General features: G+C 34.3%; 1 protein-coding gene across 3 annotated transcripts; it reads right to left on the bottom strand.

The window, feature by feature from the left end:
* Positions 1 to 212: 212 nt before the first annotated feature.
* On the bottom strand, positions 213 to 25924 carry LOC126978741 (peptidoglycan recognition protein 1-like). Of its 3 annotated transcripts, XM_050827788.1 has the most exons (6): positions 25628 to 25923; positions 20591 to 20740; positions 15357 to 15515; positions 13405 to 13600; positions 9507 to 9619; positions 213 to 643 (listed from the first exon to the last, which is right to left on the bottom strand). In XM_050827788.1, exons 1-6 carry the CDS (start codon positions 25848 to 25850, stop codon positions 372 to 374), a joined length of 1113 nt encoding a protein of 370 aa, XP_050683745.1. In that variant the 5' UTR covers positions 25851 to 25923; the 3' UTR covers positions 213 to 371. The 3 variants fall into 3 exon arrangements, with proteins under 3 accessions (XP_050683745.1, XP_050683747.1, XP_050683748.1); XM_050827790.1 differs by lacking the exon at positions 20591 to 20740 and having other exon boundaries at positions 25628 to 25922; XM_050827791.1 differs by lacking the exons at positions 213 to 643; positions 9507 to 9619; positions 13405 to 13600; positions 15357 to 15515 and adding an exon at positions 19464 to 20483 and having other exon boundaries at positions 25628 to 25924.
* Positions 25925 to 27546: the final 1622 nt, after the last annotated feature.

Raw genomic sequence — 27546 nt, 5'->3', positions numbered from 1 at the left:
AGTAAGTATTAATGTGTACTTGATAACTGTTTACCTACTACTTCTGTCACAGACATAATATACCAAATATACGTACTGAATTTAATATCTTAATGGTTTTACTGTTCAACTTCAAAATATGCTGTCTTGAACAAAATGTCATGTTCTTGCGTCCTTGTTTATAGCTCTAAACCATGAATTAAGTACACTAAACATATTAATAAAGAATGTGATTATACCAAATATGTTTATTTAATTATCTTAATTTACAAAAAAGTAAAAAAAAGAGTATTAATTCTCTTCCCACATAGAAGTTTATCAAATATTTGAAATTTAATTTAAAGGGGAAAATAATTTCAACAAAGCTGGAAAGGAATGGAAGTAAAGGAATTTTAAACTAAAGACTTATTATCAAAGGTTTCATGAATCTGCTCGCAGTTCAAGCCGTGGAAGCGATTCCTGTGGTCATAATTTGGCCAGCGTCTGATTGCGTTGTAGAGGTTTGATCCCGGGCTGGCAGTATCCCTCAGATCCTTGGCACCGACTATCAAATAGTCTGGACGTAGGTGGCCAAGTCTCACACCTTCGTCCAATATCATCCTAGTTCGATTTAATTGGGCATCAGTCACGCGAGCGCTATTCGGAATCTCTTCGCGGTAGTCACCTGCGAAAATCAAAAACTAGGTTAAGGGCTATTGGCCACTGTTGGAAAACATTACTCTCGCTCGCATAGATACAATGGCTGCCCTCCTCACGGATAAATGTTAGCGAGTAAGACGCATTATGTATACGCGGAAGTGACAGGCGCGGAAGGTAAAAAAGGCTAATGTACGAAATTCTACTAATGACTTTATAGCCTACATCTGAAAATAAACCGTGGTTATGCAAAATGTTATCTATAATAAATTATTTTTAATTAATTTAATATATCAATGACAAAACTGTCAGTACAATGATAATTCTAAAGTTTTCCGAATGTCAAGCCGCCTTGCAAATAAACGCAGAAAACATTATATTTCTAAATAAATCAAACATAAGCAAAATGTCTATTTGTAAACATTCTGCAGTCTTCGTTTATTCTCAGGTATTAGTTTATCTTATTCTATAACTTATACTAAGTTTATAAGGCCGTTAAATTTTAACGATAGGTGTATGGTAGCTGCGGGTAATAAGGCCTTATTTTTATTATTAGATAGGCTTATCTAAGGGAGATTTGCAATAAAATAAAAATTATTTATCTGAATCAAAAATTTTTAATATTTATTGTAAAATTAAATAAACGTCACAAAGGTATGAGGTTGGTCTACGCAATTGGGCTATATTGCCCGATAAAGATTCTTTCTTTACTTTGGTGAGTTTTATTATACGTACGAACTATGAACAATCCATCGATTCAAGCTTATCTATGGAATGGACTAAAAAATTAAATATCTAAATAATTGCGTTTTATGTTTGTTTGTTTATTATATTTCATTGTTAAAAATTGATAATGAAAGAAGTGTGCAGTCCAAATTCCAAATGATTAAAAATATAATGTATGTATGTATGTTTGTTCACTTAAAACTCGAGAATAGTGAGCCCAAGGTCATCTCTGTCTTGAACCAAACATCGAATTTTGTATACTGACTGATAGAAATCCCGTTATATTTAAGGTATATATTGGTATAGTGACAAGATATTTACACAGATACACATTTATTTGCAGGAAATAAGCACATTTTCACATGGAAATAAGCACATTAAAAAGAGTGAAAATAGTAATAACGTGAGTACGTTATTATAAAAGTTTGGACACCTCTGCCTGGCCAATTTGATTTATACTCGCCCTCAAACCTACCGGGTTACATTATCTCTGGAACTGACGCCGATGACGTCACATCGTCACTTTGTTACGGTGTGCAAAACAAGCTTCACTAGAATATTATTAATAACTAGCTGTCCCGGCAAAAGTTGTTTTGCCATATAAATTATTTTTAGAGTAAGACCGTTTCTTGGACATTTTAATAAAATAAAATAATTTTTCTAAAATAACGTAGCCTAAGTTACTCTTTATTACATCAGATTTGACACACACATCTTGATTTGTTCAATACGTTTATCTTGACTTGTTTGTTGATTTTGTTAACTTCCTAATTTCATTACATCATAGTATGGTTGTTTTATGACTTATATTTAGTTTATATATAACTTTTTCACACATAATTTTGCATGCGGTATTCACCTTAAAAGGTAATGCATTTAGTAATAAGACCCTTTTAAATTAGCATAATTATAAATGTAATATTGTAATTACCACTGGTGAATCTGAATAAATAAATAAATCAGCTACCCGTCAAAATCGGTCCAGCCATTTCACAGGTTAGCCGGAACAAACAGATAGAAGACATAAATTGTTTAAAATGTTATTTTGGTGTATGTACCGTATATATATATATATATTCATATACATGTAAAAAACAGTTATTTCAATATTACAAACAGACCAATTTTATTTATATGTATAGATCTGGAGGGGACTTCACATCCCAGCGAGGTCCAGAGATAATGTGGCCTTGTAGTATTTCATTAATGAAACCTGCGAAACAACAAACATTTTGTACTTAACACCTAATTCGTTATTATGTCCACCTGCTGAGCGTCTCTCAACCACAGACTGTGCTCGACGTTACCGCCACCGACTTCGATACAATATAATGTAGAAAGTTTCACGAAATTGACACGGGCCGGTGCTCACCGTCCTATAAACTAGGCACAACAAGAGCATGTTGAAATTATCTTAGTTTGAGTACTTGACGCGCTAAAACTATCTCGCACACAAACTACGAAAATCACTTGACAATCAATTGACGCGAGCGCAACACTTGCACATCCGATCCAGAAGCGAGTTGATGGGTGACTAATGCAATAATCCCCTAATTCCGGCCTTTTTAACCGACTTAAAAAAGGAGGAGTTTATCAATTCGATCGGTATTTTTTTATGTATGTACACCGATTACTCTGAGATTTATGATCCGATTTACGTAATTTTCTTTAGTTCGATCACAGACTAGATGCCATTTGGTCCCATGAAAATTTTACATAGTTTGGCCCAGTAGTTATCATTTTATGAAAGTTTTTGTTTACCTTGATGACATAATTGTTTTTTTGTGTACGGCCTTTTTAGGAGTTTTCATTCACGTTGATTATATATTATAATTTATTAACTGACACTTAAAAGTAAAAAATAAAAAAAAAACTTCTTTTTAAAAAACCGACTTCAAAAACTGAAAAGTATCAAATAACTAAAAATTTAATTTAATACACCTTTACCTTTAATATTAATGAAATACTATTATTGTTATGTGCTACATATTGATAGCTTTGAAGTCGGTGCCAACCCAATAATTGTAATAATAAGTACCTACACTCGCCACGTGACGCCAGTGACTTTGAGCGGGATAGCTTCGTCTAGAACAAAACAACCCAAGCGGACGGACACGCGTGGCCGGACAACCTTAATAATTACAGTAAGTAAGCTGTTTATAATATTAAGTTTTATTTTGTTTAGGGCTTGGCACCGACTTAAACCTATCAATAGGTAGCACATATAGATAATAGCATTTTATTAATATTAAAGGTAAATGTGTATTAAATAAAATTTTTAGTTATTTGATACTTTTCAGTTTTTGAAGTCGGTTTTTTTAAACGAATTTTTTTTTATTTAGTCAAAGGACGGTGTCCTCGCCCCGCCCTTAATCGTTTGAGTCGCCGCACAGCCCCATGAGTAAATTAAATGGTTACAGATTAAGTTTATTACGACCATGCGAAATGGTTGCACTACTGCAATGATCCGGGGCATGTGTGAGTGTCCACTGGTCGCTTGTTGCGTACGTGGCGAGATCGGATATAACCAGTTTACGATCGCACAAACAGTGGACAATGTCAGTAAGCGCGAGACTTATTGCTTCAATAATTGCAAGCTTGAATATTTTACATATAAATTTATATTATATTATTAATATGGTTGCTTACTGTACTTTATGTATAAAAAATGCGAGAAAAATTAGACTTTTAATATCATATTTTAACTAGGCCAAGGACTACAATAGGTAAGTAAATATTTGATAATATTTATATTTGTATGAACTTTTTGTTTATGGGAACAGAGTATATAACGATATGTTTTTACCATTTTATTATTATTCCAAGGTTTTACTTAACATATTTTGTTTGTGGGTTGGTTGGTATATAATTATGTACCTAGTTATATGTATATACCTATGTATTTGTTTAAGTTCAAATATTACAAGTAGCGCTTATAACCCTCCAGATATCGGATTGAGCTAAGATTTTGTAAATCTGCATAAATCGGTGGCTATAACATACATAATCTGACGCTGCAGCCACGATTATCTCTTTAATAGGGAACTTCAACGGCACGGTCACAAAATTTTGTATGTTAGTTCAGTTTTGACATCTAATCACGTTTTTACTACAAACTGCTGCTGAAGTGATGATTGTCACCTTACGAGGGAACTCCTTATTAGTTAGTTGCAAGGACACGAAACACTGTATGTACATTTAATTTCATTTTAGAAATAATGCTACTTAATACTACGACACGTGTTTTGCCTCCATACGAGGCATCTTCAGAAGCTGTTGACTCGCCATAAGCTGAAACGAGACTACTATTAATTTTCTTAAATTCGTTTGCCAAACAATGATCTTCACCTCGAACTGCAACTGCAGATAGGACTGTCTACGAGGGAACCCCTCAACGGCTAGTAACATGATCATGAAACTTTTAATATTTATTTAAGCTTGAGTTAAAAAGCATTTTTAATGAAAGGTATTATCTATACATATATCTTGCTTTCTAGTCGGTCTGTCTTTAAATGAAATAAATAGTTAAAAATATATAGGTATCTTTCAAATACATAAACTAGACATTAATATATAATTTATATTAAGAGATATTTATTATGTTCCTGCGGACATCAAAACTGTAATTTTGTTTTGAAATCTTGTATCTAGGGCTATTTAACATCGATGATCAAAACAAATAAAAAAGCTAATGAAAAAATGTTTTGTTTAATTTCTCTTAACTTTTTGTGACAACCCTACTAAAATAGGTAACAATTTTGCCCGCTCTTAAGAAACTTAGTCTCTGTACCGTTTTATTTTCTCATGTGGCACAGTTGCCGCAAGCTATAGCTGCTATTGGACCGAGTTCAGAGCGATGACCTTAGTTTACTGGTAGAATAAGTCAGGGATTCTAAACGGTTTTGACAACATTTAATATGAAGTATTCTTTTTATTGTAGCGTTATCCCTGCATTTTACTTCATATGTGTCTATGCATGTGGCATGTCGAGAAAACTTTAAGTTCTCGCAGACGAAGTAGCGAAGTACCTAGTTATTAATGAAATGTTCAGGATTACTTTGAAATTAATGTTGAGAGAGAACTTTGATGTGTGATAAAAAACAATTGACAAATGATTTCCCGCCAATTTTTTATTAATAAGAAGGTTGCAACGTTTCAAAAAATATAACATTCGAAATTCAAATAGTTCCGATTAGCTAGAAGTGAAATACTTATAGTGTGCCCCTTGTAAGGAGTATTATTGTTCTGTGCCCATGTAGTATAGATTATTAGTATTTTACACACAACAAAAGTTTCGTAACCAATATATACCTACTTCTCACGAACAAGCCGCTCAAATTTTGGCTTTAGTACGGGAAGGCTAAGATCCACGAGCGATGGCTAGAAATTTATACTTAAATCAGTTTACGGTATACCTATAGTTTACCGAAGGTTTGTGAAGACAGGTTCTTACAAAACTTGAACAACCGCAACCGCCCGTCATGACGACCGATTTATTATTTCAACTTATCTACGAAATCGTTTCCTCACGTCAGTGAATATCAAAACAGAGCTGAATGAATTGTGTCGAGTATTAAACGTAAGTGAACGGACAGTAAGAAGGAGGCTTAAGGAAGTGGCAATCACCCATTTTAGACCTGAACATGGTCTAAATCTGTTTGTAGTTCACAGACAAACTCGTTTAAGATTTACGCGAGAACATCTTAATTGCCTGATTAATTAGGCTTATTGCTTAAGCAATGGGTCTCCATATTGTTCATCGTTGAGCGTAGGACATGTTTAAATGGTGCAGACGGTCCCAGAAGAGTCTATCGCCGTGGATACGAGAGAAATGCTACGAGTTGCGATGACGAGCGTGTTCCTTTTGAATGCGGTTCGTGTATCAATGATACAGATGTACCACAATTTGAGAGTTGAACAAGACATACCAATATTAACGATCCATGCGTCACTCGAACGGTTGGTAAGAGCGCTCGGAGGCAACCCGAGAGGCGCGAGTTCGAGCTCCGCATCGTTCATGAATTTTGGTTATAAATTTTATTTGTTATATCTTATATTATTATACCGAGAGAGGTTTAGTCTTATATAAAAACCGCAGTAGTCGCAAACCCCACGCCCGCTTAGCTCAGCTTTTTGACTTGTTTCAATTGTATGCATTGCTAATACGTGGGTAACACTGAAAATGTTTAGAACTGGCCAGTTAGAAACATTGCTGATGAAAACTTTTTTTGCATTTCAATTTTAGAACTCTTTGGTAACCTAATGCAGTATATTGCATTCATTTGTCATTTGTTTTTGTGAATTGGCGGCAAATCTAAAACTCTTGTTACACGGGAAAATGAACCTAACGCGAGAAAATTTTCGGTCAATGATTTATTATGACTTTCGTTGTGGACTTACTCAACTACAACTTTGTACCAGATGGATTCCCCATACTTTAACCGACGACCAGAAACACCTTCGCATGGACTGGAGCCGCCAAATGTTAGATAAGTTCAACGGCGGTAACTCAAATGCTGCATTTGACATCGTCACAAGTGATGAAAGCTGGATATATTGCTACGAACCATAAACCAAAAGACAATCAGCTCAGTGTGTGTTTCCTTTCGAGGATCGGCCAGCTAAGGTAAAGAAAGGAAGAAGTCAAGGAAAAGAGATGATTGCCTCATTCTTTGGTCGGAAAAGTCATTTCGCGACAGTTGTTCTAGAAGATGGAAGGAGTGCTAGACTGGTATGTCAATCGCTGTTTGCCTGTTGTCTTGGGAAAAATTCGATAGCAGTGCTCTCGCAGCAGGATCCTCCTTCACCACGACAATGCTTCAGCGCACTCCGCAAAACAGACTGTTGAATATTTGACTATGGCAGGTGTCGAGATAATGAGTCATCCGCCATACAGTCCTGACCTGGCGCCCTGCGACTTTTATACAGTATGGAACTATCTGCTATGAAATAAATGTAGGTACATACTTGTTAGCATATTTGCTGACGAAATACCAAAAATTAACGGAATCCGTGCATTGGTTTTGTAAAAAAGTACACTTTTCATTTTGCGCAAATTTATACGTACTGTGTAGTATTAGTTAACTGGGTCAAGGGTTCAATGAACTTGAATATTTCAATAATGTCATAAGACGGCCTTGCCGCCAGTGGCGGTTTTCTTTGGCAGCGTACGCGTGCCGGCGGTGTCTCTGACGGTCGCGGGCGGCGCGATTCAAAGCAAGCTCGAAATTCGTACGGGCGGGGTAGGGTAAAGACATTTTCTATCAATAATTAGCTTTCTTTAAAGGGAGTTGTAGTCGATAAACAATAGGTTGTTTAAGTTTATTTTAAAATTGTTCTGTAATGATTGTTGTAAAAATACACTACACCCTAGGTATTTAAAACTAAACAGCTTCGTGATTTTGTTTTTATAAATTATAAAGGAGTTGAGAGATAATTATTGTGAATAGGGAAGAACGTAACAATAACGATTTATTACTTGTTTCACATGTTACGTAATTTGAAAGCAACCTATAAAAAATCGTACCAACTTACCTATTTGCTGCTCAAGAAATCACTCAGAAAACAGTGGTTTTGTAAGTTGAACTTACGAAAATAATTTATTTTTTACAAAATTTGGGCAAATTTCATTAATTTATTAATAATTGTTATAGTTTGTAGGCTAGTTTACCTTGTTGGTGTATGTGTAGAAAAGTATCGATAAAATAGAATTGTGGGGTAGGTATGCTTTATATATTACGTAATACAAAGCAATCTAATGAGCAAGAAATGTGTACGTACTTTTTTTGACATTTGTCCACGATACACCGCACATGGACGTTCATTCCACAGCCTGAATGGTTGTACGTGGAACGCAGAACGCCGATGGTGGGGATGACATCCTAATTTGTGGCGTGTCGTGCGATGGTGGAAACCAGCGGCTTCTTCCGAATTCTGCCCTTGATAAATGCGGTAGAAGACAGAATTGAGCGGCGTTTCATCTTTCTCACTCGCCCACGTCGAAAAGGTCTTGTTTGATCGTACCAAAATATTTTTTTAATGTTTATCTAATAAATAATTTGTTAAAATATTAAGTATAATAATAGTAATAATTTAGTATAGTATTAATAGTTGTCGATAAAGTATAATTGTGAGGAACTCCCTATTAAGGAATTATTTTTTCGTTATTTTAAGTGAGCACCGCTTTAGTTAATCATGAGTCTTCTGGGCAAATAGGCTGATTTGCATTTCGCAGTGATTTCATACTTTTTGCGCGATTGCCACAAACGATTGACTATGAAAAACTAATTGTACTTATTAATTGAAGTTCTAGCTAACTAGCATAGTAAGTAAAAAGTAATTGTATTTGCTAATTTAGCTTTTAGCTAGTAAAATTAATAAATGCAATTAGTTTTTTCAAGGTGAAATAGAAACTTATTAACTAGGTACTTGACTTTGTGTAGGTATGTGTAAATTGTGTTTTTAAGTTAGTTGTTGGTGGACATTTTGAAAATTTAGGTTTCCATTATTATTGGAATGCGCAATATTCAATTTAAAGTTCAGTTCAGATATTCCGAAATAAAAATGTGTTCGTATAAATGAACATAGTGAATTTAAATTACTTCGCAAATTATCAAACGAATCAAATGTAAAGCCGACGAATTGCCGCCTTCGCACATCGTTCCGGGGTCAAGGTAAGTTGTCTATATAGACTGATAAATTTTACTACATTTATTTAAATATTTATTTTGTTTGAAAATTTCACTTTTTCAACTATTTAACGAAATAATTAATTTTGCGATAGTTCTGCGGACTAGTATTACTTATATTTTTATTTATTTCATAGGTATGCAATCCATACTGTATATATACCCAAGAACTAAAGATAAAATTCGAGCTATTCGCTTTACGACCCCTGAAGATGCGGTGAAAGCGTACGAAAATGCCATAGAGGAGACCCCTAAGGATGAATGGGCTCACTGCGTTTGTCAGTGGTTCCTTCGAATCCGACTATGCGCAGAGACTAGAGAGAAACGGGGATTACTTCGAAAAACAATAAAAGTATTGGCAACTTTCTACATTAAGCCGTTTTTCATTTTCTAAACATTTTCAGTGTTACCTAGGTATACAGGTTGCGGCTGGGTTATATCATTGATGACAGTAATGGTATGTAATACTATAGTTACCTATAAATCCAATACCAACGGAACAACGGTTGTAGCCGAATGTATGAGCACCTTCTATTTTCCAACCCCGGCCTTCATACACACGACCGTCGTTGCCAATCAGGAAATTGTATCTAAAACAGGAGAAGATATTATGTCTGATGTAGATGAATAGACGACTATTCACACTCAAATATTTTTATTTAAACTAAATATAAAAATAGCTTGAGATTACAATATTATATTGAAATTCAAAAACTACCACCTATTCGAAAATTTATGCCTCAGACTTGGAAGAAACGGATTCAACTCAGCGGGCTTCTCCTTTATGAAAATTTTGTTACAATAATTAATTTTCTTGTTTTAACTGTAATTATTAATAAAAGAAATATTAACCTATTAAAGTGAGTGACCGTGTTTAGTTTATTTTTTATTGAATACTTTATTCTATTTATTTATTTTTTCACATAGAAAAAAGTTCTAGTTACCTCCCTCGATTTTTACCTGATATGATATAGTACCTGAATTTTTTTTTAGTTAGGTTGCGAAGTTGTGTTTTAAAAAAGGTCACTCGCCTGCAAGTAGTTGAGAGCTGAACAAAAAGAACAAACACAACGATTTATGTTAGAAAAAGAGAACACATCTAATGCACGAAAGTTGAATAGGAGTCGTGCGGATAAACAAGTACGTATAATATAATTACTAGGCATTTCATCTATATTAGCACACCTGACGGAAATAGCATACAGTTCTTGGATTTAACAAAACACATACTTTCTGAACTACCCCTGAATGTGTTATGTTCCCTACAAACACTTCAATTACCTAGACGCTTAAAAGATTTGGCTTATAATTTAACCATATTTACAATACCTTATATGATTACATTAAGTAAAAACTATCACTAGGAAGAAGTGTACTGAATACTGACAGGTGCTAGGTTGATCCGTTGGCCGCAACAGTTGCAGCGCTTGGTTTTCCAGTAGCTATTGAGACGCGTAGATAATATATAGTAGTACGTTTGTACATTCTCCTCTACAATGTGTCTGGACGAGAAAACCGCTTAAAGACATAAAATTCGCTGATATAAAATGAATATCTGCGACGACGTTTGATATCTTATTCTTCCATTGTTAGTTCAAAATTGCAAAGAAAGTTATGAAATATACATTGTAATATAGGTAAGTAGTCGTATTATATCTGATATCTTTAAATCAGCAATTATTATATATAAAATCTGAATCTCGGAAACGGCTCCAACGATTTTCATAAAATTTTGTATACTTACAGGGGATTTCGGGGGCGATTAATCGATCTATCTAGATTTCAATGAAAAATAAAATGTAATTTTATCTGTGTTTTAATAAGAAACAGCTCCAATAACATTAGAATACAAAGGTAAATTTCGCCATTACCACAATTACATTACAAGACTACATTACATTACATTACAAGACTGTAATAGCTCAGATGGGACATTGAGTGTTTTATTAATATCTACTTTACTATAGACGTCAGATAGAGTCACAGTGGAGCGTGGGCGAAGAACTAATATAGAACAAAACCACCCACCGCGGGGTATGCTAACATACCTATATATATAATAGTCCAGTCATTATAGTAAGTTCACCTGGGAATTCGAGATACCCAGCTGTAAGTCTGTAAATACTTGTATATTGACACCCTAAAAGTTGTCTCAAAACCTACATATGGTAGGGTGTAAGGAACTATTACATTTCAAGGTCAAAAGTCACAAAAATCGGTTTTTTGCGCTTTTTTTGGAAATATCTCATTTCCTATGGGTTTTTTGCTATTTGTATTTATTATCAATATTGTAGAATACAAAATTCTGTACAAATTTTGTTAAAAAAAAATTTTTATACGTTGAACTGTTTTCGAGTTAGAGGGCGGAGAGCGCGCGGTCACAGCATCACTTCAGGTCAACCGGTGCCTCCGGTCGAAAACGCGCCATATATAGTTGATGAACTATCGATAAATCAATGCTTATAAATATTTGTCAATTTTAATTAACTATTATATTATATTTTATTATTTTCTTTCGCATTTGAGGAAGAAAATTATTCGGTCCAGAGATTATTAGAGAGTGGAACTCAAACCTTATTGGCAGTATATAATGCTCTGAAATCTGTGAAAAGTCTCGATCATCTTCGTTATATGCATTACGTCAAGTCTACAAAACTTAATAAACCTGTACAGCAACAAGTGCAGCTGCTCATCAACATTTCAACCGTGTATATTATCAAGTTCAAACTTGGTTAGGGCATGATTTGGAACCCCAGGTATGGGGTTGGGCAACGCCAAACGATTTTATGGAGCCTATCATGACAACTTTACCACCTGCTCCAGAAGATTTGCTAAATACAATTTTCTGCAACTGCAAGAGTTGTTGTAGTTCGCGATGCGGATGCAGGAAAGAGGGCTTGCAATGCTCTTTAGCTTGTGGCCAATGTAATGGGCAAGCTTGTCTCAATGCTCTACCATATCAGAGCGATATTAACGAAGATGGAACCTTTGACCCCGAAATTATGTAAGAACTTGAGACAAATGTCGTTGTAGACGATAATGAAGACCAGTTTGAAATTTAACAGCAGCCAGAAGACGACGATGAACAGGAAGAAGATGATTAAAATTATAAATTGTAGTTTTTGTACCCTTTATTATTTTTTTTTACTTTCAATAAAAATAAATGTATTGAATGATATTTTTTAATAATAAAAACATTAATTCATAATTTATTTGTTTTTTTTTCATCATGTAAGAAGTTATTAATACTAATTAGGTTAAAATTCAAATATAATTCCTATATTTTCATTAACAATTCTGCAATTACATGGGCAGGTAAGTGTTGTTAAATAAATTAATACTGAATAAAATGTCGATAGGTTAGGAATAAAACTGATATAATATAATAGTTAATAAAAATTGACAAATATTTATAATCATTGAGTTATCGATAGTTCATCAACTATATATGGCACCGGTTGACCTGAAGTGATGCTGTGACCGCGCGCTCTCCGCCCTCTATCTCGAAAACGGTTCACCGTATAAAAAATTTTTGAATCAAAATTTGTAGAGAATTTTGTATTCTACAATATTGATAATAAATACAATATTGATAATAATAGCAAAAAACCCATAGGAAATGAGATATTTCCAAAAAAAGCGCAAAAATCCGATTTTTGTGACCTTTGACCTTGAAATTTAATAGTTGCTTACACCCTACCATATGTAGGTTTTGAGACAAGTTTTAGGGTGTTAATATACAATATTTACAGACTTACAGCTGGGTATCTCGAATTCCGAGATTCTTACCTAATTTAAGCTTAAATGACTGGACTATAAGACCTAAGTCTTGGATAATATTTCCAATAGTCAGACGACATATGATATGTTGGTCGAGCGAAGATATGACAGCGAAGCTATAGGACTGTAAAAACGGTTATTATTATCATACTTACATCTGCAAAGCAGTGACTCACTTAAAGAAGTTAAAATATATTATTGCCATGTTTCCATTTATTACGACGAATTGCTTATAATATTTAAACAAGAGTGCCTATTTATGCTACATCGATATCTCCCGCAGCTTCAGCCATTGAGTCATGTATAATACAATCGTACCTTCCTGGTGGGATTGTTATTAGCCACAACTAGAGTTCATTTCCCCCTTTTTGGAGATGACTTCTATTTTAATTACAGATTAATCATACAATTAAAACTAACATATTATAGATATTACGTATCAACATGGTATGGATCTTGAACGGTGAATGAAACTAAGGGGTAATGTAGAATCGCGTTTATACTGGGTACGATCTGCGTTTGTCGCATTTAATAACACCATTAAAGATCCGTGCCGCGGAGGTTATAATATCATGTATAAGTAACTAACACTCACGGAATATCATATTCATATACGTTGATGAAGTAATTCTGCAGATTGAGTATTTGGGCAGCACACAGAACAAATCTATCGCACATTGCACTGACCGTGTGTTGAACAATAACCAACATTAGCGGATCGAACTGGATCATCGAATGGTTGAAAGGTTGAGCCAGCCACATTTGTCTGGTGATACGCCATTCGTGCGGTGCTGTAATGCAGTAAGTTTAAACTATTTCGGCCATACAAATAAACTTGGTGTAAAGCTTTACCTGAGAATAAACCTAAATCTAAGTATAGTCTTGCCATAAACACTGAAACAAAGAAAAACAAAATTCTATTGCAAATAAACATTTATTACTTTTACCTTACCACCCTATTCCTTTTTAAATTATCAGTTAAGAAATGTCCGGTACGTCTATAATAGGCTGCAAGTCCTAAGTAATCTTTTAAAATACCGGTCATGGTTCTAGGTGCTATCTTCATCTCCCGAAATAAAATCTTTTGCTTTCGGACAGGATTTCTTCGAATTATTTCCCTTACTGCTTTGACTACCTTTTTCGTACGAACACTACGTGGACGGCCAGATATTTTTCTGACACAAACAGAGGAGGTGTCATTGTACCTATTAATAGCCCGGTACATAAACATTTTACTAACACCAAGCGTATGGAGAGTTTTTAAAATTGCATTTATGTAATTTAATCACAGAGATTCGGTTCTCTTTATCACCCCACTCCATTTTAATATCGTAAAATGTTGTAGGTACAACGTATTGGCGCCAAAATGAGAATACTCAATGGTTAATCATATAAAAATGACAGATTCCAAATTCAAATGTAATGTTTTGTTTATTTTTCATTGTAACAGTATTTCTGGCCAGACTAAGTATGTAGAAATATGTGTTTATTCGTTCTACCGAATGCATGCAATGCATGATAAGATAAGATATTAATTTTAAATAAAATTTATCTCCAAGTACAAACGGAAAGTGTTTAGAAAGTGCAAAACTTATTGATCAATAATGGAGGTGTACATTAAAGATTTATAAGATATTATACATTTTTAGGAAAGAAAGATATATATATATATAGTACATAATATACAATGGTGGACATATAATTAGAAACACTTCTCTGGTCGATGTTTTTCTCGGTCGAGTCATTCTATGAACGTTTTCGACAGTTCCGTGTCTTCTGTAATGGTCAATAGCATTAAAAACCTTCCCTTACAGAACATTTCAAATGGTCAGCTATTCTCCTGTACGACCACTTTTGATCGAAATGCAAATTAACAATTATTTGTCTAGTTGAAGCGTCGCAACTTTTATATTTGCCCATTTTTAACAAAACTTATTGCACACAAAATTCAAATTTGATGTTAATTTCCCGCGTTTCCCATCCAAATTTTTTTTTATAGTTCCAAAAATGGAACAAACCATGAATGCTTACCTAAATTGTTACTAATTAGCCGTCCAAGCGGTCACTAATATAAGATACACTTAGAAAAGTTTAAGTCTTTTTGTGATTAAAGGTAACATATAATTTGTTTTTTTATATATTTTAAGAGTATTTTAATTGAGTGGCTATATTCTTGCATGATAATCAATTATTGAATTTACATATTTTTCACGAATATTGCACGTTGATTTTATGCTTCCAGAATTCATATGAAGTATTTCTAATGATATGTCCACCACTGTATATATATAATACAAGTGTGAATCTGTAATGTCAAAATACCGATCGACATACAGTAATGATTTTATTAATTTGTGGCTGTCGATTCTGGCCTTAGCCAGAATCCTTAGATATAAAAGATCCTTAGATCTAAAAGCCTTTTAAATTTTGATGGAACTTTCACTGAACGATTTAAAATAAGACAATATGTTAGAGGCCTAACGTTACAATTAATTTACTACTGCACTAAAGAAACTTTTATATCATAGATGTATTAGAGTTACATACCTCTATCATCAATATTTTCACCGTATGGCTGCAGTGTCAAAACCAGTGTGATCAATATGACAAATGTTATAAGAACCACCATGGCGGCAAAACAAAGGTATCTTTCCGCTTTTGTTGTACCCTTTGCTAAATTGCATATATAATTTCTCATAGGAAGCTCTGTAACAAAGGATAAGTACATATATGTATGCTATAACACGGTGCGGTGTTTGACGAAATAAACACGCTAAGGAAATAATTATTAAAATATGTACAAATAGTTCCCCGCCTGATATAACTTGGTAATTTAATTTGTCCGGTACACACTTACACATAATGGAAAGCCATATACTCGCCAGGAGCTGCGCAAAAAGTTCGCGCCGAATAATTGCAATCATAACGCGACTGCCTCGTAGCGACCACTCGTCTAAACACTGTATAGCGATCATCAATAAATTAATTGCTATTACAGTTAGGATTTAGCCAAGGTTCTATTGTAAATATAATAATATCTTTATTACAGTTCAGCATACATGACAAGAAATTGTGACATTTTGTGCGCTGGTACCCAACGTTTTTACTCGCTTTTTAGTAGCTTCACCTGTATGTATGTTTGCTTGTAACCGACTCATTTGGGCGCGATTTTGGCCTATTTTAAGAGATTTCGTTCCAACTTCATAGATTTATCGAGGACCGCGGACAATACATTAATTCAATAAAATAATTCCATTTTTTAATATTCTAAATAAGATTGAATTGATGTTCATTTTAAATTGCAACCCTTATCTTTTCAACCAAAGCTTGTTTTTAAGTTTCTTTAAACTACTTTTTATTATGTTAGATTGCTCGATTTCCGATGAATTCCAAATTAAATTTACTCAAAGGTCTATAAATTTATTGGTCCATTTTACACAACCTATTGCAGATATCGTAACTTTTTAAACTATTGTATGTAAATAAATAATAGTATTAACCGCCGATGTGATAACTTTTTTTATGTATGCCTTGGAGTTCATAATGTACAAAACAAAACAAATATATATAAAAGAATTAAGAATTTGGAAAAGTTTTGTATGAAAAATATAGAAAATCATATAATATTGTGTAGATTCAAATTGTTCGAAATACTTTAGTTCAAATGTATTTGTAGGTAATTTTGTTCCTTCCCAATCGACGAGCATTTCTATACAGCATCTTATTATACAGAGTAAAGTGGTCATCAACAAATACCGGTTTCGCCGAGTCGTCGAAACCCAAGTCCAACGGCTGACTTTGCCCGACACAAACTGTTTGCACAACAGCCCGCGTTGAGCGCGTACAGACGCTAAGAACTCACTTTTCCGTTTACGTTGTATAAATCATAAAATAATGTTAGGTGTTAGTCAAATCGACGACTGAGTCATTTCCTTTGAGTGGGAAATTTGTTACGCGATGAATATAGTCAATATCTGCCGTAGTTACATCGAACCCAATTTGAATAGCAATGTTATTAGAACACTATTTTGGTATTCCCATTTCGAGATTGGTACTCTAGATATCTCCAGGCTGTTCATAGAATTCTGTTGTTTTGTTTAATTTGTTTGACAACTCAGGTATCATGGTCTTACTGTTTCTTACTGCCGTTCCCAATATACTATCTACAGATAGAGATGAATTACTACCTTCTACTGTCACTAATTAGCTGTCAATAATCTGAAGTTGTCCCAATACACCCGATAAGTCATTCTTGTCGCCTTATATTGGGACGTGTGAATTGCCATAAGGATTATCGCCTAACAGCCGTTCCCAATATTCAGTCTATCTCCGGTCGTGGCCTACTTGAGATAAATATCGTAACTATCGTTGACTTTTCTGTCCCAATAAACTTATGGACGATAACTCACTTTATCCGAACACACTGTCGGTCAATAGTCGAGAACGTATAGCTTTATACGTTCTCGACTATTGACCAATTGACTATCGAGTTTGTGTGGAATTTGCAATTCACGTGTCCCAATATTGTAAGGCCATAAGAATGACTTATCGGGTATATTGGGGCAGCTTCAGATTGTTGACAGCTAATTACTGACAATAGAAGGTAGTAATTTATCTCTATCTGTAGATAGTATATTGGGAACGGCCGTTATATTGGGATGCGTGAATTGCAATTTCCATACAAACTTCTATCACTGGTAAGCTATATGTCGTCCCATTGACAGACAGCGTGTACGGATAAAGTGAGTTACCGTCGATAAGTTTATTGGGACAGAAAAGTCAACGATAATTACGATTTTTATCTCAAGTAAGAGATAGACTGAATATTGGGAGCGGCCGCTAGAGAACTTTCTAGTCTTTTTATTTTTTCCGTGAACGAGAAGGTGACATCCAAAATTGGTGTGTGCAGTTTAATTTGTCGTTCTTTAAAAACATGGTTAGACTATTTCAATTCTAATAGTTTCGTTTTTATGCCGTTCATGCTGTCAATCAAGTTCATTTGTACCTACCTCGCTTTGCTTATTAAATATTGCATTATTATAGGCGAATCTGAACGCATGTCATTATTAATTCATCCCCAGGCTGTTTGCGTTTTCTGTGCATTGGGACCTGCCATCGGGAGTGTTCTTTGGAGGTTCATAAACACTAACGGCCGTTCCCAATATTAGACTGAATATATATAACTCACCTTATCCGTACACGCTGTCTGTCAATGGGAGGACGTATAGCTTACCAGCGATAGAAGTTTGTATGGAAATTGCAATTCACGTGTCCCAATATAAGGCCATATGAATGACTTATCGAGTATATTGGGACAGCTTCAAATTATTTACAACTAATTACTGACAGTAGAAGATAGTAATTTATCTCTATCTGTAGATAGTATATTGGGAACGACCGTAAACGGGTGACAGCTAGAAACACATTGTTTATATGCCAGATTATTCACTAAACACTTGTAGTATGGACTTTATCTATATGAATTTAGTACTTGGAGTAAATATTGGAAAGGTTAAAAACATTTATTACAAATCGTGCAAGTTTTATATTTGTAGGTAACGTATAGGTATTTGCAATGCGGGTAATTAAGAACACATCCGCACACCATGCGGTAACGAGTATGACTTCCTACAATATTGACTTTACTGTATTGAATGGAAAAGAAAAAGAAAATTGTCAGAGTTGTACTTTCCATTCGAATTTTTAGCAACAAAATTGAAGAAAAATTGTTTTGGTAAGAAAATGTGTGCAAATGAAGACATTACAAATAATATAGCTTGATAAAGCTATATAAGTGTTACAGGGAAAGCCCGATAATACATGAGCAATTTGGATTTATCAATGTGTGTGTCTGCTAGTGGTATAATATTAAAGATATTACTAACGGCCGTTCCCAATATACTACAGATATATTACTACCTTCTACTGTGAGTAGAATAATAATAATAATCTGAAGCTGTCCCAATATATCTGATAAGTCATTCTTATCGCCTTATATTGGGATGCGTGAATTGCAATTTCCATGCAACTTCTATCGCTGGTAAGCTATACGTTCTCCCATTGACCGATAGCGTGTACGGATAAGGTGAGTTACCGTCGATAAGTTTATTGGGACAGGCCACAACCAGAGATAGACTGAATATTGGGAACGGCCGTAAGTAGCTAATGCCACGCGTGACTTAACTGTTTACGACTTGTAAATCAAAATCAGTTACAGTCACAATATAATATTACTTGCTTACCTATTCTATCTTGCTGTATCTCCGTTAGAGATTTTCTTCTCTCTTGCAGGCTTTATTCATATAGATGAATAACAATATATAACTAACAATATACTAACACATAGGTGTTAGTATATTGTTAGTCTATGGCCCAGATCATGCAAATTTCTAGGTGAAGCTAGCGTATTCTTTTTAAAAAAATAAAACCAAATCAGAAGCGAAGGCATTCCACAAAGTTTTTCAAAAAGTTTACAAAAAAGAGTTTTCGAGTGCTGGTGAGAGTTGGAATACTTCTTATAAATTGCTAAAGGCAGCTGACCTATTTTAAAATATGCTTATATTGTAGTACATATTACAAATAATAATACATCAATAATATTATAATACTATTGATGGTTTTAGGAATTGAATGTTTGAAATAAAACAGTGTAGGTAGGTTTTATTCATATTATTTATAAAATATGAAAACCCAATTATATGTACGACAAATGACTAACAAATATATTAGATTGTTGTAAGCGATGCCTTTTCAATAATCTATCTATCCTTAGTTTAACTTAGTAGAGGTAGACAAATCTATCCTTTTACGCTTACTTACATTTCAATAACCTATCAACATAAAGCATTGGATTATAACTATATTGGACATAACTATGGATAGATAAGATCTTGTCATTAAACGGTGACAGCAATGTATCTCTAACTAGAGATACGTTATTGAAAAAGGCCGTTAGCAGAGCATAAGTTAAATCAAAATAGTTATTTCATCGAGACAACAGCACAGCTCTAAATTTCAGAACGTTATTAACATACAGAATCATCCTTAATAAATGCGTGATTTGACTGTAAACTAGACTCCTTACATATACAATATACAATTAGGATCACTGTTCAACACAAGGTTAAGAATTTGATTGTAGAAATCACCTAATACACCCAGTCACATTCACGGGGTCCCAATGAGTAAAACGACTCAATGATGCAACCACGTTGGGTCCGGGAGGGACCGTCAGAGATTGAACTTGACATTGGCCATATAGAGTATAGTCTGGTCTTAGAACGCCTACTTCTACAAGCCTCTCCAACAATATATTTAAATGATTAAACTGCTTATCATCTGGTGAATCATAAATGTAATTTCCAATGAACATTATTGATATGCATCTTCTATTGTAGGCTGGTATCATCGCTCCAAACAAGTTTGCTCCTCTTCCTTCGAACACATATCCATTCCCACCAACGAGAAAGTTTGGGCCTATATCCAATAACATCCTTCTTAGATGATCTTGTTGTATATCAATCATGACTTTAATGCAGGCATACTTTTCATCGCAGTACCTCGTAACCGAATGACCAATTATCACATATGGTAGCGGTAGATTGAGAAATTCATTATAATACGCAGGCATAGCATACCAGTCTTCTCGTCGAAGGTACCAAGGTTCTTTCAGACCTGAACGAAAAACAAACGTAATCCACAAACTTTTCTTAAATAAATTATGTATTTGTTAGTAGAAATGTTTGAATAACGAAAGTAAAATTTTATGTTAGGATCTTTACCTATATCTAAACGCGTTTGATGTGTTTGTAGAGCGACGTATATGAGGTATCCCGCCAGGCCAAGGGCAATAACGAAGGCCCAACATGCGAATACGACTATGCTGCAGCGCAATCTACGCGGAGATACCAGCTCGAGGCCCAAAATACGGCCTGTGGACAATACAAAGTGATTTAGTAATTCTACACGATTTTTTTAAAAAGATTTCGTATGGTTGTACTAAGAAAAGTATTGAAATCAAAAGCAGTGAAAAAACTTTAACATGTTTTTAAAAGTTTAAGGCTTTATCGTCAACCTCTCGTGTGCCATGGGAGCGAGATTACCTTCTCATAAATAAAAAACACTATGTACACATATTATAGAGTACAAGCTGCTGCCCGCGACGTCGTGCACGTATATGCAATAAAAGCAGCAAAAATACTAACTATCCCTGCATCTAGTGTGATAAAAAGTAGCCTATATGTTGACCCGATCTCTTTATATACATTCATGCAAAATAAGAAATCTATTTAGTCGTCTTTTTCGCTTACCGCGGACATACAGAAAGACATTCTATTAAATACTTTTTTGGCTTGCGTATCGTTAGTGGAATCGAATTTCTTTCAAAATATTTAATGTAAAGTTTTCTTACATTTTTGCGATTAAAGTCATTCAGGATATTTTGGATATTTGAATAAAAACATTTAAAAAAATACTTCTCAAAGGTTTATTTTTTGTTGGAAAGCCATAACTTCCAAATTTTTTTATCAAATTAGATGATTCAAACACCAAATTGAAGCTTATATTTGCCTCTATTGACGAGCTTTTGTGTTTATTAAAATGATGAGTTTTGTAAATGTTCAAAAGAATCATATCCGTTGGTTACGTTTTCTTTATTAAAGTTCTAATTGATTATTAAGGTATCGCTCATCTCTTATCAAGTTATTATTTGATTGATTCCCTAATTTGATTTCTGTTCAGTTATATGCGAATGTTATGGTATCTTGCTTATTTGAATAGTTCTTTTATGGATATTCTTTCTGTTCTGTCTTAACTCGCTAGAAGCATTGCAGTACTGGTATAATTACACAACCATATTTACAAGCTTTATATTATCTTCACCTGTCTTTTTGTACCTAATGTGTAACGGAATTTTTGGAATTGATTTTCACCCAATTTTAAATTATTGGATCGATCAAGATGATCAACATAAAGGAAAGAACTCATAAAGAAATCATTATCTATTATATTATCATAACTTTTTAGTCTATTTTAACTAAAAAGCTCTTCAAGATTGGATGAAGTAGTCAAGTTATTGGAGTAAAACTCAGATCTATTTCTCTCTATTGTTTCGTTAAAAAATTACAATAAACAGCGTGGGGTGCTAGGCTTGTTATGATTGGCGTGTGGATAGTAAAAGTAAAGTCTCTAAGAAGAAAGTGTATCAGTCATATAATGCACATTCATCAGTTTTCGTTGGATATTTTAGTTGGATAGTTGGCTATTCAGCTAACAGCATATAAAAGCTTTTTAGCCGTTAGTAGACTCAACATAATATGTGCCCTACTATCACGCCCTAAATATGTAAATGCTTTTCTCTACTCTCGAAAAAAATACACTAACTATTATATAGTATAATAATAATTTATAAATGAGAAATTTTATATCATTATTACTCACGCCATAAGGGCTGAATGGATCGCGCAAAAATTATCTAGACTAACAGTATGAATATATATTCATTCTCTTTGGTTTGGGTCAGTGTAATACAGTTATGTCATTTAATATTATTCTAGTATCCTATCGAAACCTGCAACGCACCAAAGTGGATGTGAGAAAAAGATATGAGATTCTAAAGTAAAGGAGACAAAAGGCCAAGTGGCTAATCAGTTAATATATGCATGACTAGAGACCATGTAGAGATGCATTGCAGGACATTGAACTCATATACAATATGATAACAGCGGCTTATAATGAATATATTCATCGTCTTTTGTTTGAGTTAGTGTAATCAAGTTATGTCATTAAATATAATTCTATAACGTCTTATCCCATCGAGGGAAGCCTGAGACGAACGGCGCACCAAAATGGATGTATGAATATAATATGGGAGTCTAAAGTAAAAGAGACAAAACGGCAAGTGACTAACCAGATGGAGATGAAAGAACCATAGAGAGAACCAGGCACCATGTAGAGAAACAAACCCTCCAAAACCAACTAAGTCTTTTTGTCCCCCCGAAAACGTGATCTGAAAAGGTCACGAAATGTCGGGTGGACTGAAAATAATAATAAAATGCAACATTACAAAAACAAAACATTCTATTTAAAATGTCAGTGTAAAAGAATAAAAGAAGATAGAAACAACTATAAACCTCAATAACTTCATATCTTACAAATAGATATACAAAACAAATGTATGTATCAATGCATTCATGATAAACTACTTAAAATTTTTCTTTGTGCAAAACATTTTTATCTTTCTATAAGTAGCGGATAAGTGACAATAAAATGAATTTGGAGCAAATAGCGATAAATGATAAGTTACAGTATGAGCTATAATTATTTATTCACTTATCACTAGCTATGCAACCCCGCAGATTTTATTTTCGTCACGCGAATTTAAAATTCTATCGAAATATTTAATTTTACTTCAATTGTCAACATATTTGTTGCACCATTAATAGCAGATGATTGCCGCTACACTTCAATCATCAAAAATATCGTTAATTTTTTTTTTAACTTCGAGCCCATATTGACATGTGGTTTATACCTACTTCACGGCATCATGGCATTATTACAAATTAAATGTTTGCTTATGTACTTTCGTAAAAATAACGAGTTATGAACGCACCTCCATTGATGTTTGATTTGACAGGACCACAGAGTACATTTTTTTTAATTCGTTCTTGCGAACGGGCTATAGCCCGGGCCCTTACTGCCTCTTCTTTAGTATTTTCATTTTTGGTATTTATTTTCAGTATTTTGTTTTCCAAAAAAGTTCAATAAAGTATTCTCATCTCATCTTTAATCAATAAAATTATTCTTTTCTATGTTTTCAATATTTTTTCAAAGTTTTTAACAACACGATTCACTTTCCTCTAAGGATACTTGCAACTTTTTTCGAATCGGTCACTTTGACATCTATCCAGTTTAGGTTGAAATAACACCTCATGGTACGAATGAATGAACGAACTAAATCAGTTTGCGATTCAGTTGATATCATTTTTGACATTCAATTGACATCATTACGTCAACCTAAATTAGATAGCTCTAATCACGTCGTGGTACAAAATAGCAAAGCAGTTCATTTTAGGTTGTCAATTGAATCGCAATAAGAGTTCATGGTAGGCCCGCAGTATTCATATAAAAAACGTTTTACGGTCCCAAATAACTACTATATACCTATTACATTACCTATAATTAATTTGAACTCCGGCTCCTAGAAAGAAATCGTAGAATGTTCGACCATTAGGTACTAGGGGCTAGCTCGACAATTAGCAAACTCACTCTTTTCGCCTCAAGTCTTTCATTGGTCACCTAAGGAAAGTCACCGGCTAACATACTGCGATGCTATAGCTCCTTGTCAAATATACGGTCCAAATAAAAAACTGTTCAGTGAGATATATTCTCCATGTATATCGAAGGCATTTCTACCACCGCGTTTCGAACATGTGCACTCCTACCTGTAATTATTTCCAATATTATGGAAGTAAGTTTGGATGCAATCTTAAAGAAAGGTGAAATTGTGGATATGACAACTGTAACTCATTCCCATTAACACCCTGCCCTCCAAAAGCAACTGCATTCAGATCCAACAATTGTTGATGTAATTCGGATATAACTGACACATCGATTTTAAGCAGCAAACGAATGAAAGGAGGCATAGTAGTGGACATAAATAAAGAGAAGGCCTTTGGTAGTTTGTATAGGCATGCCTCCTCAAGATATTTCTCAAATAGATCACCAGTTTCGACACTTGGAGTAGAATACAGGTATCCTACTCCAAGGTAACTATCACCGGCTATATTATAAGTATTATTAGCATCTCTGATCCCATTTAGTCAGCAAATGTTACTTTTGATTCACAGTGTTATGTACAGCTATTTTATCTGATTTCAGCTAGTGAGCTCCAGCATCTACAGAACGTGCAGAAGCAAATATCATTTGTTAAAGTTGAATGCATTTTTTCCGCAGTATTTCCAACTCATTCCTACGTGTACCGCTAATGCTCTTGTGATTCCTCTGGTATTACAAGAGCCTATCATCGTTGATCACTTTCCAGTAGATATATTTAATGGAATGAAATAAAGAACTTCATTCATTGATAATATTACGTTAAAATAAAAGAAGACGATTATAAAAAATAAAGAGGGCTCTTTGAAATTAATCCTCAATAACATTCAAGCTTTGTATGAATTATTATGATCTATTTTGGACTCTGGGTAAACACTTTTATTTGTATAAGCAATTTTTCTTGTGCTTTGTGCTCCTAACATAGACCTTATAAACTAAATCTTAGTTCGGCCCAGATAACTTGACTTTTTTGTATTGCCTTAGTATTGTTTTCCTATTTTGCTACGAAGTTGTGTTAAAATTGTATGATTTACGGACTACTTTCACTTCCATTAATTATAATTCTTAATCCACGTTATCATAATTTGCTTTATATCAATAAGTCTTGATAATTTTATCGGAAATTACTTTTTATTTACATCCCTATTTATAACGCCTGTTAAGGTGTTTACAGAAAAAAGTAATACACAGCCATAGCATTTCGCATTAATTAGCTATCATTCGCTATAAATTATTTTCGCCATTTGCGTCTCATGTAAACATAAGATAACATAAGTTATAAATGATATTTCGATGTGTGTAGACTGATAAGCATGTAAGCGTGTCAATACTCAGTATCCATATAATACTTTACACTATACAACGTCATTGTATATGCGTTAAGGAAACAAGCTGGGTTTAATCACATTGAAAATAATGTAGACAACGAATAAGTTTTTGCAAGAAGAAATAATTAGCTTGAAATATATAATTGAATAATAGCTTACCTCTTATCATCTCGGTATTATGAACATTCTGAGTGACCGAAACAAACTTCGGGCCTACATGGCATTTGGTTGAATTGGTAATGTTCAGATTTTCTATTTGAGGAGTTGCAGCTATAGCTGCGCTAGTGGAGGCTATAACTCTATCATCCATGACCAATACTGGGTTGACGGTTCCATTGCACTGGTTTACCTCACTCACCGCCAAGTCTTTTCGATTCCACATTACAACAACGTAACTGTTTATTTGAACAGACGACGTTTCAGAGCTACGACTGTTTTGTGACTAACGCCTTCTTTTGATGAGCGTAATCACTAATCAAGTAATCAGTCATTGTAATTTAGTGTTGTGATTCTTAATGTATTATATAAACATCGTTTTATACATTCCAGATAGAGTTCTGATATGGCCTATTTAAATACACCGTTTTTACGATTTCAATTCGAATATTGGATAATTCCAACCGTTTATGTATGCAACAAGGCATTCTTGACGATAATATAAATTATTGATTGATATGTTTTGGCAACTTTGTTTTCATACGTCATGAATTATGCAGTAAGAAAAAAAAGATTAAATAGTTAAAATAAAAAACTAAGAACATGCTTTTATAGAACCAAACTAAAAAGAAGAAAATAATTTTCAATTTATAAACTTTAATAACATAAACTTCGAATAGTGGTATTATATAACAAAAAAAATATTTTATTGTAAAAGGCACTCGCAAACCTCGAAGAAATACTAATAGCTGCCATGATGGCTTCTGCGAGTGGAGAAGGACTCGCTTTTTTGGGCAAACCTGTACACGTTCACGATACCTTGACGTACCGGAGGAGAAGATCCTCACAATAATGGACGGCCGAGTACCGTGTAGCCCTTGTATAGGAAAAATAATAATATTGTGACACCCTTTTTGGGATGGCATGGCATGAGGGTTAACCAACAAATAATGCAGAGCCAATTAGAGCTCAGAAAGCTAAACTGTCAGTGCTAGTGCACAATGGACGCTCAAACCGGTCACCCAGCCGTTAACGGCACTTGCGTCACAAGTTCCTCTTCGAGGTGAAAGCGCGCGTTAGCATTGAAGGACTCTGACGTCTAGCGCCAAACGTGATGTCAAGTGCACCAAAGACATTGAAGAGCTCAATATCGGGGACGTCGACGTGGGTTTACTATCCAAAGACATCCTCTCTATACGTATTATTCTACTAAATTTCAGACCTAGTGTATGTATCAGTTCGACTTGGATATAGATTTGAGGTTAGCGTTGAAGCTATCGCTGTAATCCAGGAGTCATGGGTCCGGGAGGCGGCTTATGTCTTCTCTCTTATATTAGAGGTAGTACTAGTAGTACTCAGGGCCAGAATATCCTAGGGTCTGTATCTATATTTAAAAAAACCTCCATGCAACCTCTTCCAAATATTTTCCTGAGATCTATGCGGAATAAAACTACTGCTACTAATATCGGTATATACTAATCAGCCAGAGATAGTGGTTGCCTCCTTGTATATGTTAAAGACCGCCAGCAACGAGTGGCGATAAAGTGGCTGCAGACTGCCACGCACACCACTCGTTTTGAGTCATGTAGTCACCTGACGAAAGAGGTAAGTAACTGATATATAGATCTGAAATAATAATGCAATGGCATTAAATGCCATGACACGCACTAAAACGCACTTTGGTGGCCTCAAATAGTGTAGGAAATGGAGTAAGTGAATATGACTGCTGGAGAAGCAAACTGGCAAATATGCCATAAGATGGTGACCACCTATAAAACAAAATGGGCTTCAAAACTACTATCACCCTTTTAAATCAACGGACTAAATGAGATCTTTCATGCATCTCTTCATTGGAAAAAGGGGATGAAAGTAGTCTTCAAGCGACTACTCTAATGCTCATACAGTTCATTAGCCTTTTCTCA

The sequence above is a fragment of the Leptidea sinapis genome, chromosome Z (assembly GCF_905404315.1).
Source record: "Leptidea sinapis chromosome Z, ilLepSina1.1, whole genome shotgun sequence".
NCBI classification, from domain to species: domain Eukaryota; kingdom Metazoa; phylum Arthropoda; class Insecta; order Lepidoptera; family Pieridae; genus Leptidea; species Leptidea sinapis.
The sequence above is the reverse complement of the archived record's forward strand: the minus strand, read 5'-3'. Positions and strand labels throughout refer to the sequence as shown.

Excerpts from the sequence above, each read along its gene's own strand:
- LOC126978741 (XM_050827788.1), bottom strand. The coding sequence starts at position 25,850 with ATGTGGAATCGAAAAGACTTGGCGGTGAGTGAGGTAAACCAGTGCAAT. Across the intron at positions 15,516-20,590 it reads TCAAACGCGTTTAGATATAG|AGCTTCCTATGAGAAATTAT; the intron begins GTAAAGATCCTA and ends CCTTTGTTACAG. Across the intron at positions 13,601-15,356 it reads TGAAAATATTGATGATAGAG|CACCGCACGAATGGCGTATC; the intron begins GTATGTAACTCT and ends ACTGCATTACAG.